This window comes from Nelusetta ayraudi, unplaced genomic scaffold (assembly GCF_046127955.1).
Source record: "Nelusetta ayraudi isolate G7.1 ecotype Tasmania unplaced genomic scaffold, CSIRO-AGI_Nayr_v1 ptg000006l, whole genome shotgun sequence".
Classification (NCBI taxonomy): domain Eukaryota; kingdom Metazoa; phylum Chordata; class Actinopteri; order Tetraodontiformes; family Monacanthidae; genus Nelusetta; species Nelusetta ayraudi.
Window position 1 is genome coordinate 1,859,637 of NW_027466056.1, and position 16,473 is coordinate 1,876,109.

The window sequence follows — 16,473 nt, forward strand, 5'->3', positions numbered from 1 at the left end:
AAAATCAGGTTGCGTGGTTTGCTCATGTTATACTAAAAGCTGTGCTGAATTTTACCGGACTTGCAGAGCTGATGTTCCACTCATTTTTTTTCAGTATGAATCAAAAACAATGTCAACACTTGTTAATTTAGTTGATGCCCTGGTGACGTCACAGTTTTAAACCACACAAAGATCTGCTGTCCTCTCAGGGCCGGTTAGTTTTACACTGTTTATTGGTCAGCGTCAGTTCAAGTCTGTGTACTTCCTGTTTTGTTGTGTCTTTCCAATGTCTTGTCAAGCTTCCTTTCATTGTGAGTATCAAGCTCAGTATCAGCTCTGTTTCGTTGTATTGTAGTGTATTCACTGTATAAAAAGATGGACAGAGCGTCTGGTTTTAAAAACGGAGGAATGTTCAATGGTCAAAAACCTGCATTCTATCGTTTGGCCAGCAGGGACCGCCAAAGTTGGTTGCAAAAGGACTAAATATGGCTGCTGCTGTCAACACAGAAAGGAGCCTTAAATTCATGCAGTTACGTTGCAGTTGTGTTGGTCGATATCGCCCCCTTCCCTTCAGATTATCTCGCCTGTCAGCATCCCGGCACTACTTTTTCTTTACGTTTTTGTCAATCACTTTGTGTTTTGTATGTATGCTGCTATACTAATAAAGTTTGACTGATTTAATGATAACCCTGCCTTCGCCCTAAGACAGCTGGGAGAGGCTCCAGCAGAGCCCCATGACCCTGAGCTCAGGAAGAAGCGGGTATAGAAAATGAATGAATGAATGAATGAATGAATGAATGAATGAATGATATTTTTTACCAAAGTATTTCTGTATTATCAGCTCCTTGTTCTGTGTTTTTCCACACAGTGTTTGGGATACTTCTGCCTGAATGACTGAATACCAGGCCTCGACCTGCCTCTGATTTAAAAACCTGCCTTTGCTCCAACTCTGCTATTGTGAGTTCAGCCTGTGTGACTCTGGTCTTCACAGCTAGCGACCAATCACTCATGCCTATAAACTGTAAGAACATGAAACCCTTGTCTGATTTCTATCTATGGTCAAATCCTATTTAATGAAAAACGTCATCATTTCCAATGTTAGTCTGGTTGTTTCTGTTGTTTGTATCCCAACTCTTTGCCACCTTTTTGTGCATCTTTTACCTGTGTTGTAGTGTTTTGTGCAATATCTCAGATCTGATTCATCTTTGAGTATGAACTGCGGAAGGGTCAGACCCTCAGCCACTTGGACAGGTCCGTTTTCCTGCCACTCAAAGATCAGGTCATTCATGGTGTAGCCAACTGCAAAGAAGAACAAGAGTAGCTCACTTAGAAACATCATATTAGAATAACAACAGGTGATAAATGAGAGGCAGATGTAAGACAAAGAAGTGCTAAAAGTAAACTAAACTCATTCCCTGAAAAAAAAATTAATAATAATAATTTAATTTCAATGGTCTTGTTTTTTTCCCTTTCGTCCACACACATTACTTTGACTCGAGCACACTTGAGATTATTTTGGACAAAAAGCCAAAAAGAAGCAAATTACACTTTCAGATGTCAGCGCATGAAGGGAGCAGGAGCCACATTAAAATAGACGCCATGTGTCCAGACAAGAATTATGCAAAAATAATGGAATGGAACGGAATGTGTTGCAATAAAGCCGTGGCTATTCACAAAAGAAATTCATCTTGGTTCTTCAAATTCATGCATGGGATGTGTTTGAATGAATGCGTGCGTTTGAATGCATATTGGCAAAAAAAAGAAAACAAAAACAAAGCAACAAAGAAACAAAAACAAAGAAACAGAGACTGAGCATTCTGCTTGTGTTTTGTCCATGTAATTGCATCATAAACCAGCGATGAAGAAAATTAAATGCAGTGTATAGGTGGGCAGGAGCGGTGCATCTGACACCTGGACTGGTCATCACACCCCAGTTAACATCTGGTTGAACCTGTTATAAACACACCCATTATATGGAACCATCCTCTGCTAGCAGCTTCAGAGAATTGCAATGCTCTTTCTCTGTTTACATACACCGCAGTCAAAGGTGTGCACTCATACTTCTGATTGAATGTTTTTTCTTTCATTTTCATGACTATTTACATTGTAGATTGTCACTCAAGGCGTCAAAGCTATGAATGAACACATATGGAATATGTATTAAAGCAAAAAGTGTGAAATAACTCACAGTTTATATTTCAGATGATCTAGCATAGCCACCCTTCATATAAAATATATACAACATAACATAGTTAGGTACTGAACATTTTTTCTTTTGCCACATTAATCCACGTATCTTGCTCACATATTTGATATCTTCAGTATGTATCTACAGCAAGGATGGGCAAACTACGGGCTGGGGGCCAAATGTGGCCCTTTGAGCTTTTTAATCCGGCCCGCCAAACCTGAAGAAATAACATTAATAGTAAGTAAGTCATAAAATAGCTGTATTTCATCCATATTTTTCATTGTTTAAGAATGATGTCAATAAATAGCTAAATACCGTGGAGCCTCAAAGACATCATTTTCAGCTGACATTAAAGCACATGCTTTCAAATTTTAGAAGCCACTGTGGACCACCAGTCGAAAGGTTTGCCCACCCCTGGAGCAAGTACTGCGGGTAGTGTATTGTAGTTTATTGACAATAAGGCTACCTTGAACCTTGATTATAGTTTTGATAAACATATTAAAGGAGTGCGGATGAAAGTGATTTTTCTTCTGACTGCTGTTCCCTTCCTGATTCATCTGCATCCCTCCAACTCTCCCTGGCATTTTCTTCTCTCGCACCAACTAACTTCATATCCTCTCCTGTCACTACATTAACAAACCTCTTTGGTTGGCAGTTCCGCCTCAACTACCGATCAAAGATAATTCTAAATATTTGCCATATTAACACTTACAGTAGACGTACATGTCTACGCATAGACATTTTTAGCATGCAATCGATGACTCTGCCGTTTGTCTCCTTGCATTGTTCAGCTCTCCACTACACAGGTGGCGGGCACGCTGAACTTCCCTTGTGAAATCAAGCAGCATGCATAACATACAGTGGTGTGCAAAGCCTCAAGTCCCTCTGGGTGAAGAGACAGACCCAGGCAGCCGTTTCGTCGAGGTATAGCACGAACAGAAGCTATTGCAATTATGATAAATAATGAACTGGAGCAGGAAGAGGGAGATGAGAGGGGGAGTGCAGGCTGAGTGGTGTTAACTTATTAATCCACAATGTGCCAGAGACATCGCTGATATCTACGGAGGCGACGTGGATGTAACCTCGAAATGCGGCCGAATCGCAAGTCTTAAATCTTGGAGATCCATCTGAAAAAGCAGGGTCATCTGGTCATCTGCTTTTGGTGCTGTGTAACAAATTGGCATTCTTTGAAGAGAAAGAAAGGTGGGAGCTGCAAGAGAAGTGCAGTTGTGATCAAAGCAGGGCACTACAGAAGCCAGCCAGCTTCCTCTGGGAGCTGTGGAGGACGACCAGGAAGAGGGAACCTCAAGCTTTTAAATAATGCCAACCCATAAGAGACTGAGAGAGATGCGGTCGCAATGGGACTTTTTTTTTTTTTAAATCAGAAATGAATGGCTTTTCCCTCCTTATCTCAGTGGGAAAGTTTGTCTTACCCATGCCTCCAAGTGGCTGTGCAAAGAGTTGAACTAAATGCTAGGGTGTCTTTAACCACGTTGGTCACCACTGGGAGCAAACGTGTCTCAAATCTCCACAAAGATGTAGTCAGTGTCCCATTTCCCAACACGTTTTTCCCAACTTGTCTGGCATATCCACAGAGTGGTGGGGCAGGCTGCCAATATTACCCAAAAGTTACTGGAGCGATTCTTTAAATTGTTTGGTAAATATGGATGAGAAGAGAACTACAAGGATGCCCTGCTCAGGTTGATCCAATAACCTCCTGATCGTGTGTCATGTGTGTGTGTGTGTGTGTGTGTGTGTACTTACAGCTCTCCAGCTGCATGATACAGGTCTGAACATCCATGGGAAAGTTCTTGAGATCCATTGGACAGGACAACGTCAGCGTTAATCTGAATTTGAAGAAAAGACTATTAAGTTATTTATACATAATGGTCTTTTTTGCACACGGGCAAGAGGGGGGGGGTACTGTTTCATAATGTGTTCTAATCAGCAAGAATAGCTTCTCAATTTAGTTTAGTTTAGTTTAGATATCTCATGTCCCAAAAAGGGCAATGGGGTTGCAGCTCGTAGGACCCACAAAGGTAAAAAAAACATGAAATGGCACAATATCACAAACATACGCCACACATACATATCATAAAATAGTAATACAAACGATAAATATAAAATTTGTTGTTATTTCAAAACGGTTGCAGTTTCAGTGTCCCAGACTTACCGTATGGAATACAACACATTCCCGTTCTTAAATATCCTGAGCAGCTTGTTGTCAGTGGTCACTTCGTGAAAGTGGGCCCCCTTCTCATTGGCAAAGAAAAGATCAGGTTTCCATATAGAGTCCAACATAGACGGGTCCAGGTCCAGCGAGTCGTCTGGGTACTCGGCGTAGGCGAGCCTGGGGTCGTTCCACTGCTGGCGGAGGAAGATGTTCACACGGTAGTCCTACACCACAACACAGACAGGCGTCACCCATTAAAGCGCTTTTGCACTCAGGTCCATGTTTATTAATGTTCGAAAATATGAAATGTACGTGTGCAAAAATGAAAATTCTGTGGAGAATAACAATAAAATGCAAAAAGAAGTAAAGGTGCCTTTTTCAGAGAGGAGGTTTTGTTCTTCAGCCATTCAAATACCATCTAAAAAAAACTTAAATTAACAATTATAGTTGTATATTTAAAAAAAATACAAATTTTGCACTATTTTATCCGATTTATCATTACATTACATCATTACATTAAATATATCATTATTTATCATTAAAATGACTAAACAATTCTTGCTTCAGCCTTGAGTTGACCTCAGAAGTATGGAGCTTAGTGATGTGCCTCTTATCGTTCATTGTCATGGTTTTTCCCCCTCAGGTGAGTTCATCATCATTCCACAATTAGAACTAAAACAGCAGGAAACGTCCTCGCCGACATTTTCTTACGCACATGGAGCCATACTGCTCCTTCACTACACGTCTTCTCAAAACCTATTTATAGTATTATGTAAAACTCTTATGTAATAGTGAGTCATTCATTCATCACTGTAATTTCAGATAATTTAAGACAATTGTAGCTCTGTTCAAATGCCTTCGGTATCTTATATTTGCAAGAAAGCATGTGAATCAGTCTGAACTCATCTAAATCATCTAAGCCTGGAATATATGAAGCCATGTGTCTGATTTCTATTACAGAATTTAGAAGTTTGCTGTTAGGATTCTTTCTCATATTCTTGAAAAAGAAAGAGGAAGTGATGCTGATGTGAGTTGATATACTTTCTTGTTGTCCTTTGCCTTTTATGTGCATCGTGTACTACCAGGGTGGGCAGGCCTAACACTCCACAAATGATATTAATAAATCATAGGTGCATAAATCCCTCCATACTTGGTGTTTTTGGCACAGGGGGAGCAGGAGAGCTCGTCCTATGGAAGATTTATGGAAGAGGAATAACGTTAATTATAGTTCACTGGTGATTTTGGAATGACACAAAGCTGGTTGCCGAGCGTGCTTATAATTATGTTAGTGGGAATTATCGAGGATAAGAAGAGATCAACCTGGCTTAGGTGGGGTGGGGGGGGGGCACAGGAACGTCGTCATACACCCCCCAGGTTTCTTCTTCACGCAAGCAGGAAAAACAAACGTTGAGAGGTGAATCTGGGTCATGTTATTGTTTTTTGACCAGTTTAAATAGTCCATGAACAGGAGCGGCGTAATCTCCTGGGCAGTGGGGGGGTGAAGGGGGGGTGTAACGGTGCATCTCGGAGCGGCGCCCCTAGAGAGCAAAGGGAGTGTTGCGATGCCAGTATCAGTCCACTGCACTCCCAAGTCGTGCGGCCAGCAAAAAGTCCCAGGATGGGCCATAAAAGGCATGGAGCAAACCCTCCGCCCACCCTCCGCCCCTCCCCCCCCACCCCACCCCCTACCATGTTCAGTCACTGGAAGTGACATCACAGCTCTGCCGCTTGGTTAGCTTCCTAACACAGGGCCGAGTCCGCGCGCGGTGAACACAGATGCGGCTAATGAAATTAAACAGGGCCGTGCTTGATTGAGGTGCAGCGGTGATACTGACCGCCGCTGACGCTGGCGGCCTCAATGAGTCAAACGTGCACAATTTTTTATTCCGCGGGTCCGAGTCTTGGCCGCTTCCTATGGTGGAGCCCACGGTTGCCCTCAGGAAACGCACTCATCGGCTACATGTACAATTCTCTCTGCTCAGCCAGACGAGATTAGTTATTACACTGGGCCACGATGACGAGCGCGCTAACGTGCTCAATGATCTGCGTTGTCTTTTCATACCTGGACACCACATGACTGCACAGATCCCCATCGCTTCCCTGCAATCATCCTGATTGTCCATCTCGCCATGTAAAATGTGAACGCACCAGAAAAAACACATCTGTGCATGCCTGTGTGTGTGTCTGTGTGTGTCTGAATGTGTGTGTGTGTGTGTGTGTGTGTGTGTGTGTGTGTGTGTGTGTGTGTGTGTGTGTGTGTGTGTGTTTGCTTGCTGGTGTTTAAAGCATGAACTGTGAGTTGCTCCCCTGGGGAAAAAAGCCCAAACATGCAGCAAACCATGAGGTCATAAACGACTTCAAATCAATATCAGAAATAGAAATGCAAACAGGGCATCGGTCAAATACACAAAGCACCAGTCGTATATCGTATATCTTCTATTTTCTTTCTGTAATATGTTAATTACTGCTTATTGCACTGCACGGCCAATTTGTACCAACTGGAACATGGAAAACATGGGTAAGCAAATTCTTACGTTGTTTGTGTTTAAAATTAATGTGGATCAACTACTTACATTATTTTTTAATAAAGGTGCAATAAAACACTTATTTGTATGTCAATACGTAGAACACTTGTAAAATAATCCAACTGTCCATATCATGTGAATTTCTTATTTTTCTTCTTGCTCTTTTGTTTCTTTTTAATTCATATACTTTTCATTCTTTTGCACTGTATTGTTCCTGTAATTATGCAAAGGCAAAGCACTTCATGCTTTTATTTATTATAGGTTTTTTGTTTATTATAGGTTTGTGTCTGTTTCTTTTTCTTTTTCGCTGTCTGTCTGTTTTTTACTGTTGGAATGAATGCATGAAGCCGACCACCTGAATGTCCTTCGGGATCAATATAGTTTTATGTAATCTAATCTAATCTAATAAAGGCATTCTAATTTAAGAACGCCCAGTTTCTGTACTGATTGGGTATAAATAAAACAAGTTATTATATCGTCATTGTAAGGCTAAAAAGTTTCATTTTATAATATTTTTGATCTGTGATGTTTTTTCAATATGTATAAATGTGCCGTGGTTCAAAAAAGGTTGAAAAGCACCGGTTTATCTTCCGTGCGACAGCACTGATGTGACAGGTCAGTTTAGGTGAGAAAGACGGAGACAAACAAACAAACAAACAAACGACGACGACGGCGGCCTCCCGTCCAAACCTGCTCACGCACAACGCACACACACAAACTGTGGGAGCGACGCTTTAACTTGAAATGGTGACAGAGAGCAAAACCTGTGTCATTATCCTGAGTCCCACCCTCCTACCTCTGGCCAGTGATAAAAAACTGAACACTGCTCACACACAGATAAAGGCTGGATTAACTATGATGGAGAGATTGAGCGAAATGAAAAAAAAAAAAAGAATTTAACAGTAGTAAATCTGTTTAACGTGGATAGCGTGTACAGGCCAGGGCGAAGCAACCTGGCTTTAAGCCATCTGTATTGGTTGTGTGTGAGCGTGCGTGCGCTGTATCTGTGACACTATGCATGTAAAAGTATATCTTTTTTTTTTCTTCCTCCTCTCCTTTCAAAACCCCTGCGTGTCATCACAAAACAGTTTCCTGCTTTTATATTTTGCTGCCGGTTTTCACGTCACTGCGCACGCACAATTCATCTGACCTTGACAGGTGGGTCGAAGAAGATGGAAATGATTTGGCAAAAACATTTTAGATTTTTGATTGAATTGAATTTTTTTTTTTAAGTACTCTGTCTAAGTTTATTGAGAGTTATTGTGATTGAAATTAAAGGTGCGACGCTTAACAAAAAAAATGCATCAATCTCTGACTGCTGAGTCTCAATTTTTCCCGCAGTCTTTGCAACAGAGGTGACATTTTTTTTTTTTGAAAGATTTTTTTTTTTTTTTTAATCAGCAGGATTGTTTCAAGCACTCAAAGTGATAAAGAAAACATTGTGCTGCAAAATATTAGATAAAGTTTCAATAAGTATCTGTTTCTGCAATTGAAAAAACGTAACATCATGAAAGACGCTTGTGCGTTTCAATGGCTTTCGCTTGCGTTTCAACTTAGAATTATGATTGTTAATATTTCCCGTCCTGGCAGTTTAGGGGATTAAAATGCATCCATGCATCCGTCCATTATCCTCAATCTTGTAATACAGCACCAAAACTGACACGCAACAGTTGCACTGCCTGTCGTGTCAGCGAAACATATTCCAAGTGTGTTGATGATGTGCTGAGGTTATGTCACTGCGCTGTCTTGTTCCGCACAGGAAAAAGAGGAGTCGGGTAGATGGAAAGACAGATGGTGAGAAGGGAGAAAGGTCTTAATCCCAACGTGACATATGGACCGTGCGCATACGTATCTCTCGCAGCGGCGCACTGCATATCATGACCCCTTCTTCTGCAGTGACCCCTTGATCTGCGCACACGGCACACAAACTGAAATGCTATTTTTTTTTTTTTTTTCTTTTTCAATTATTTTGTTTCCTGCAAGCGACGCAATCAGTCTTTACTCGGTGTACGTATGTTTGAAGTCCGGTGGGAAGGTGCAGTTAGCCGCAGATTAGACGGCCACGCGGTGAAATAAAGGGTAAATCTGTCAAGCATGACGGTGAGTCGCAGAGTAAATGGAATTATTCGCCCGCAGTTGCAAGAAATAGAAAGAAGTTGAGAGAGAGAGTCACACTCACGGAGGGAAAAGTTGAACCCGCACACACACACACACACACACACACACACACACACACACACACACACGCACACACACACGCACACAAGCACACTTAGACACTGGCATGAAACATTAATTGGAGTCCAATGAATAATAAAAGTCAAATGAAAGCAATATTGTACATTGTAAAACTTGCAATGGCGACTGGGCTGCTTGGCAGGCAAACACGCAGCGGCAAAACACACCGAGACACGCACGCTCACACCGATACCCGGCCGCGCACGCTCATAAATACAAATGGCAAATCTGTCAGAGCAAGTCCCGCCGGTGCAGAAAGCACTTAGACCTTGTCGCCTCCATCATCCATCCACTCGTCCATCGTGCCGTCTTTAGAGAGGGCTTGAATGGTCGCGGGCGGCTCCGCGCGGCCAATTATGCCAGGGACAGACAGTGGAGTGGCGTCAGAGTGCCGCAGAGCATTAACTGTCCTCAGTCATTGCTGGCTGTCAGACACACGCGTGCTACATTCTTTACCTATCCGCTAGTCAGCAAATCCTACAGGGGACTGGCTGGCGGTTGGCCCCTCGGCAAAGGAGGCCGTGTTTTGTGTTTGATTAAAATTAACAATGCGCTTGAAGCGGAAGTTCATCTGAGACGGACTGGTTTGGAGCGGTGCCGACGTTTCAAAGGTCCAGTGTGTAAAAGTTTGAAGGAAGCCTGGTATCCTAAGGTAGCCCATAGTCTTAAATGTATGAGGAGTGTTGTTAGGATGGGAAAACCACGTGACTTTTATTGTCCTGCGATTATACACTTTTATTAATGTATTATATGAGCGGTATGTTGAGCTTTTACCAATGTAAAAATGATAAATGAGACTACTTAGTCTTTTCTCATGGTTGGGGATGATGCTGCAAACAAAGCTGGGGTTGGTGTCCTCAGTGTGGCCATGAGCTTGGTGAGTGACTCCATGTGGAGCTGTCCAACGGTAGCAAACTTTTAAAAAGTTTGAAATTATTTTTAGTTTATTGATTTTTTTTCTTCATTTTTTGACCCAGGTCCGGGATCAAACCCATGATGCTGGGAGGCGACAGCACTAACCACTGCATCATCATGTCACTGAGCAAAATCAAATTCAGATAATGATAATAAAAAAAAGAGGCGATGAGTTTGAACATTTTTTAAACAAGCTTGCATTTTCCCTTCTATTTTGATAGTGCTCAAAATAGCATGGTGTGAGTGGCGGAGTTTTGGGGATGACCAATGGGACCGATATGTTTTGTATTTTGTGGTTCATTCCATACTGGTGTTACAATACAATAGAGAGCCTTTATTAAACCCAAATGGGGGAAATGTGTTACTCAAAGCAAAAAAATAAATGTTTGAAAAGGGTTTTTACACGAGCGAAATAAGGAAACTGAACATTTTTGCTCCTGTAAAGGCAGCACACTGGGGGAAGAGGAGGGCAAGAAATGCACAGTATTGATGAAACGTGCCCAGTGCAGCCTGAACGGACCGCCATGTCACTTGAAAGAATTTGCTGTCAGACTCACTGAACGTCTTTGCTGCACATCTGCTATTCCTGTCTGCTTGTCTGTCTCTTTTGATTTTTGTCTCGACCTGCATCCCTCCATCACAGCTTCCCCTCGTCAGCGTGCTGCCATGTTGGCCCACAGTTTAAAGCTCCTCCTAATTCCTTTTGTGAATTATCTGCTTGTCTGGTACGTGTCTGCCACTATCGATGTTTGCAAAATGACATATAATTAAGTCAGCACTACCAAGAAGTTCCGCTTCTCCCAACTAGAGACACACAGTTGGCATTTCAGCAGCACTGATAGGATGGAGAGATGGCAGAATGGTTGAATGGTTGAATGGCTGGATGGATCGAAGGATGGATGGATGGCAAAATGGAATGATGGATGGATGGATGGATGGATGGATGGATGAATGGATAAACGGATGGAGGAATATCAAACTCTGAAAAGAGTGAAAATTCAAATTAAACCCACACGGAGCACAATCATGTTTCATTGGTTGGTCATTTATTCTGTGCGCAGAACACTTAGAAAGTGAAGTCTCGTGCCTGAAGCGTGTGTTGTGTTCCTCTTTACTTTTACTTTTACTCTCTTTACTTGTATGACTTGTTCAATTCCCCCCTTCTTTTATACCAGGGGTGGGCAAATCTTTTTGACTGGTGGGGCCACAATTGGTTCTAAATATATATCATTGGATATGTAGAAAACATGTTGCTTTAATGCCAATGGACAAAAGAGTTATACAACAAAGTCAGTGTCTTTGAAGCCCCACGGTGTTCAGCTCTTTATTGAAATTACTCCTAAAACATTGGGGGGGGTGGATGGATGGAAGGAATACAGCTACTTTTGTCCTTACTAACTATATACTAATATAATTTTTTCAAGTTTTCCGGGCCAGATTAAAAAGCTTAACTGGCCACATGTGGCCCCCGGGCCGTAGTTTGCCCATGCCTGCGTTGAGCCATTGGAAGTGCGCTGTACTATACCTCCAACTCCATAAACAGTGTCAGCGCAGAACAAACAGCGACGACTGACACCGCTTGACACAAATGACAACACAGCACCGCTGCTAAAATCATAGACTCAATTGAACTTTACTGGCAATTACCAAGAGTGACATCCCTTCACTCACAACACTGTGTTCTTGCACCTCATCTGGACCTTGTCTGATGTCACATCCTTGTTTGCTCGCCGCTGCCGTTTCCACTGAACTGGATCTGAGACCGAGGAAGCCAGTTTGTTGTGGCTTTTCATGCCAAATGGGATGTAAAGGCATCGCGTCACATGTTTGCGAGCGCAGCCGTGATATTTGTTTACTCCACCAACCACTTTTGTCAGAACCGTTTAATACAACGTTGAATTGGCGTTTGAAGTTTGCCTGGCCGTTAAAAGTGGTGTGGATCTCCGGTCTTCTACATTTGCAGAGGAGTAAACAGATTCTCATTTCCTTCTACTTAACTTTACTTCTACTTAAGCCAGTTGGTTACAAATCCTCGGCCCTCCCACGGTACGAGTGATGTTTTCTCAACCACTGGGCAAATAGTAATCCAGTGCAATGACAAAACTCTTGGCTAAGCCAACAGTAGTGGTAGAACCGCTACAACGTCTTTCCCACAGAGAAACGGTTCCATTTGTTGTGCTTGTTTTAATGTGAACCCGACATCAACCTCACACTCATCTCTCTGTCTGGCTTCATTCACAGCTTGGAGCTTATTTTGAAGAGCAGGTGAACTAAAAACACATTGTTTAATAATTACATACATCATAGTTTGACCAGTTGATGAACATGAACAACATCAAGATAGATGAGTGGGAAATCAGACTTCAACTCTTCAATTCTACAATAAGGCTCAGCTGTAATGACTGTCAAACCAGGACCATAAGAAACACAATCTCAAATGTAGCCGTTATAAAAATGTGATTTATACTCGATGGTCATGAAGCAAAAGATAAATAAATATCGTAATAAATATATCACATGGTTTGAGGGGCTTTGGAGCTTTACGCCCACTCAATATAATAATTAATACATGTTTTTCAACTAATATACTTTATATTAGTTATATTTCTGTCGTAATTTGCTGCTGTGAGAACCTCCATCCTGTGCACTATTAAAAGGAGCAGTAATCAAACATTCAAGTGCTGGCTGCAGCCCCCACTGCCTCGCAGGGCTGTATTCTGATTTAATAATGTCTGACCTGACATGACAGCATCCTGTCTGTGCACTAAGCTCAACCCAGAAAATGCAGCCCAACTCACTACACTTTCTAGATTTATTTTTTTTAAATTTGCAGGACTGAGCACCCTGTCAAGGACAAATGTAGGCAGTTTAAAATATACAGGAGGTCTACTGAAAACGTGCTGCCAAAGTGCAAAAAGGCTTTTGCTGTTGACCTCTATCTTAAATACAACCTGGAGGGAAAAAAAACAACAAAAACAACAACTTGCCGTAGACAATAAAAGCTTTCTAAGAAGATGCATCTGTTGTAGTACATAATGCATATAAGAGGAAGTTTAATGCAAAAGTTATGTTTGGTAATTGTCTGCAGCTGTATAGTTTTTCCATTCTATCTTACTTACCATGGTGGTTTCAGCAATGGAGCCAAAGCTGTTGATGAAGATGTTACATGAGACATTGACAGGAGGACCTACAAAAAAGAAAACAAGGTGAAAGTATGAAAGCAATATATGTCTCTCTCTCTCTCTCACACACACACACACACACACACACACACACACACACACACACACACAGTTTCTACATTGGTCATTTGGTGTATGAGTGTGTGAGTGAATGGGTATTCACCCAGGCCGTTGTAAAGCTCTTTGGGATACTGTGAAGGTGCTGGAAGGTGCTATATAAATGCATACCATTTACATATCGTATATGCATATATGTTACCCTGAGACTTGGAACATGCACAGAACCTTTCAATATGTGGTTTACATCCAAACTTTAAATTTGAACTCACAATATTGGTATGTTTAGAATTTCACTAGCGCTGACATATGTGCAATCTCTCCTTTCAGTATACAGTTCATGCTGGGAAACAAACTTGCTGGCCTTTGATGCAGCCCTGAGTCTGCTCAGACTGCTCAGTACTCTCAGAGTCTGGCGGCACTGGTTTTGTCATTGCAGCAACCCTGCTGTTACGGCTGAACTTCCTTGATTAGCTAACACAAAATATCTGCCAAAGAGGTCAGATTTCAAGTCGAGTGTACACTGCCACTCGTCAGCGGGACAAAACGAGTGCGAGGGCTAAATGGGCCAAGAACAGTATGCTTGTTCAGCCATGTGCAGCGTGACATTTTCCACAAGCGGGACTGAAGGCTATCCACCGTCTTCACACAGCGAACCCAGCGGGCCTGCATTACAACCTTTTGGAGTCTTGTCCGATTCATTTCTGTGAATCAACTCGACAATTGGCCAGGGACACGCCAGCAGACCTTAACGTATTCAAATGAAGGGCTACAGTAACTTCATTGAAGGATACGTCCACAGGACTCAAGGTAGGCACCTGCACCACTGGCAAGCTGATATTAGGTTGCAAAGACGCTATCTGTGCACTGCCGTGTCAGCTTACCTTACCCCTAAGATTACATAAATGTTAGCCAACTAAAGCTGTCCAACAACAAATCATTCTCGTTCAATTGCTTCATGGCGTGCGTTCATTCACTTGGTCAAACCATGGATCTCGGATTAGATTGGAGTAGGGCTGCCACTACTTGGTGTCAAATCAACACACTCATTTGGTTTTGGCATCTGGTGCTAATGGCTGAGCTGCCTCCGCTTGGAGGTTTTCCAGTTGCATTCGGCTGTATGGAGGCCTTGGAGTAGAACCAGGACTCAGTGAAGAGATTAAAAATACCATATTGCCTCTGAATGTCTCAGGGTTTCCCACAGGGAGCTGGTGAGCTTTCGACTTAGTGGTGAAGAGGAGGTCTGAAACAACTTTAGCCTTGCTACCACACCAACTACAGGCTGGTTGAGAGATAACAGGGCGAGCAGTGGTTAAAACTGTAACCTTTCCAACAAGATGGTCACAGGGTCACTTTCCTGGTGGAGTGTGCATGGGTTCTCTGGGTGCCAAAGGCAGCTGGGATAGGCCCCATCAGCCCTCACTGCACAGTGCAGGAGAAGCTGCCGTCCATCCATCCATCCATCCATCCATCCATCTTCCTGAGCTCAGGGTCATGGGGTTCTGCTGGAGCCTCCCCCAGCACTAACCACTGCTGAGGGAGCAGTGGTTAGGTCAGTATCTTCGCTAGACACTGACCTCTAGCGAAGGTCTCAGACCATCAGTGACTGTTCCAAGGCTCTCTATCCATCAAGTTGTTTTACTCATGTAAAAGCTCGTGGCTACTATAGTATTTCCCATTGTGAGCTGAAACTGTTCATGCAGGTTTACTTTTAATGATGGACGGCCAGAACTTAGACCAGGGTATAAAACAAATCTCCTTCAATGATCTTTACCTTCAGTGCCTTTATTATTTCAAAGATAGGCCGATTTAGGCAGGATTGCCGGACAGATGTAACATTTGATCAAACCAATTATCAAATCATTTTTATTTTTCTGTGGTGTTGTTTAAGCACTTTTAACGACACAAATTGATTCAACACAAAACACGTACCAGTGTCTGCCACTGACAAATAGAACACACTTGCCAAGTTAGTTCAAATCTAAAGCAACAGGACAGATACCTTTGAAGTTTGGTCTTATCCGGGCATCATAACCGGACGTCCTCCCCATCAGCTTGTCCAGAAAGTCAGATGGAGACATGGGCACCTGCCGACTTCTTGCAGTGTTTTCCACTTCCTTACACTGAACCGCGCTGTCACGGGAGGAAAGACACATTCATTACACTTAATCATCTGTGACATTTTCACAACAGGATATGCATTTGTATTTGTTGTCAGATAACGCAGCACACGCAGCAAATGTTGGCGGCTTTGAAAATACAGGGAGGCCCTCTGTGAGGTCAAGCAGTTGAGTTTTTCTAATCACTAAAAAAAAGAGAGAACAAGAAGAAATTTGTTTCTTTTTGGCACTTTAATTGTGTTGACTGACCGCTACAACTCTATGGAACAAATTATTGAACAAACAGTTATTACTTCATGAGGATTTTTTCACCAACCAGTGCTTTTTCATCTTTTCATCTCTGAACACTAGAAACAGCCGACAACCCTGAACTATGTTGAAACCATTTCTCCTCTAAAGGCCTTTACTCACTAATGAAATTGCTTTCTTCATCAAAGCACAGGCTTGTCCCACTAGATCCCAACCATAATTGGCTGCTTAAAGAAGTTTTTCCCCTAATGAGCAACCCGGTGTTAGATATACTTTTTCTATCTTTAACCAAGGGAAATTTACAGCAGCTCTTTAAAGTAGTGGTAATCGTCTTCTATTTCTTTTTTAAACAGCCCTCATCCAGAAGGTTTAGTAAACTAGAGACTGTTATTGAAGGTCAACTTCCCCTAAAAAAAAAAAGAAGAAAAAACCCAGAGAAAACTCCAGGTAAGCAGTTCTGAAGCTATTTACCGTATAACCGCTTATGCAACGCTTATACAACACTAATTAGAGTTACTAACAATCTTTAAACAGCACTAAACAATGGACTTGTCTCTGGCGCTTGTCCTGGGCTGCTTTTAATATCTCTGACCATAGCATGCTTCTTCTCAGACAAGACAAACTAACTGGCATGAAGACTGTAATAGGTCTGAGTGGTTGGATCAATGTGAGTTTGTGAATGGCACCACACAACCTCCATGTGCACCAAAGGGAGTTATGGAGCTCCACAGGGCCTTTTTCACTTGGAATATTCCTTCCCAACCTGTGTATCCTTCCCTGGGGTGAATCCTGCTGTTGACTGCAACTCATATGGGCTAAAACTAGTCAGAGACACCACATTTCTCCT

General features: G+C 42.3%; 2 protein-coding genes across 2 annotated transcripts in view; both read right to left on the reverse strand.

Moving 5' to 3' along the window:
• Positions 1–16,473, reverse strand: part of hpgd (15-hydroxyprostaglandin dehydrogenase) — a 55,193-nt gene that overhangs the window by 24,616 nt on the left and 14,104 nt on the right. The window lies entirely within an intron of this gene.
• The window catches only part of glra3 (glycine receptor, alpha 3), a 34,936-nt gene that overhangs the window by 4,556 nt on the left and 13,907 nt on the right, over positions 1–16,473 (reverse strand). Inside the window, exons 2-6 of the mRNA XM_076012385.1 lie at positions 15,260–15,390; positions 13,138–13,205; positions 4,341–4,564; positions 3,932–4,014; positions 1,141–1,278 (exon numbers count right to left, since the gene is read on the reverse strand). Coding sequence (XP_075868500.1) covers positions 1,141–1,278; positions 3,932–4,014; positions 4,341–4,564; positions 13,138–13,205; positions 15,260–15,390 — 644 coding nt within the window. The remainder of the gene's footprint in view (positions 1–1,140; positions 1,279–3,931; positions 4,015–4,340; positions 4,565–13,137; positions 13,206–15,259; positions 15,391–16,473) is intronic.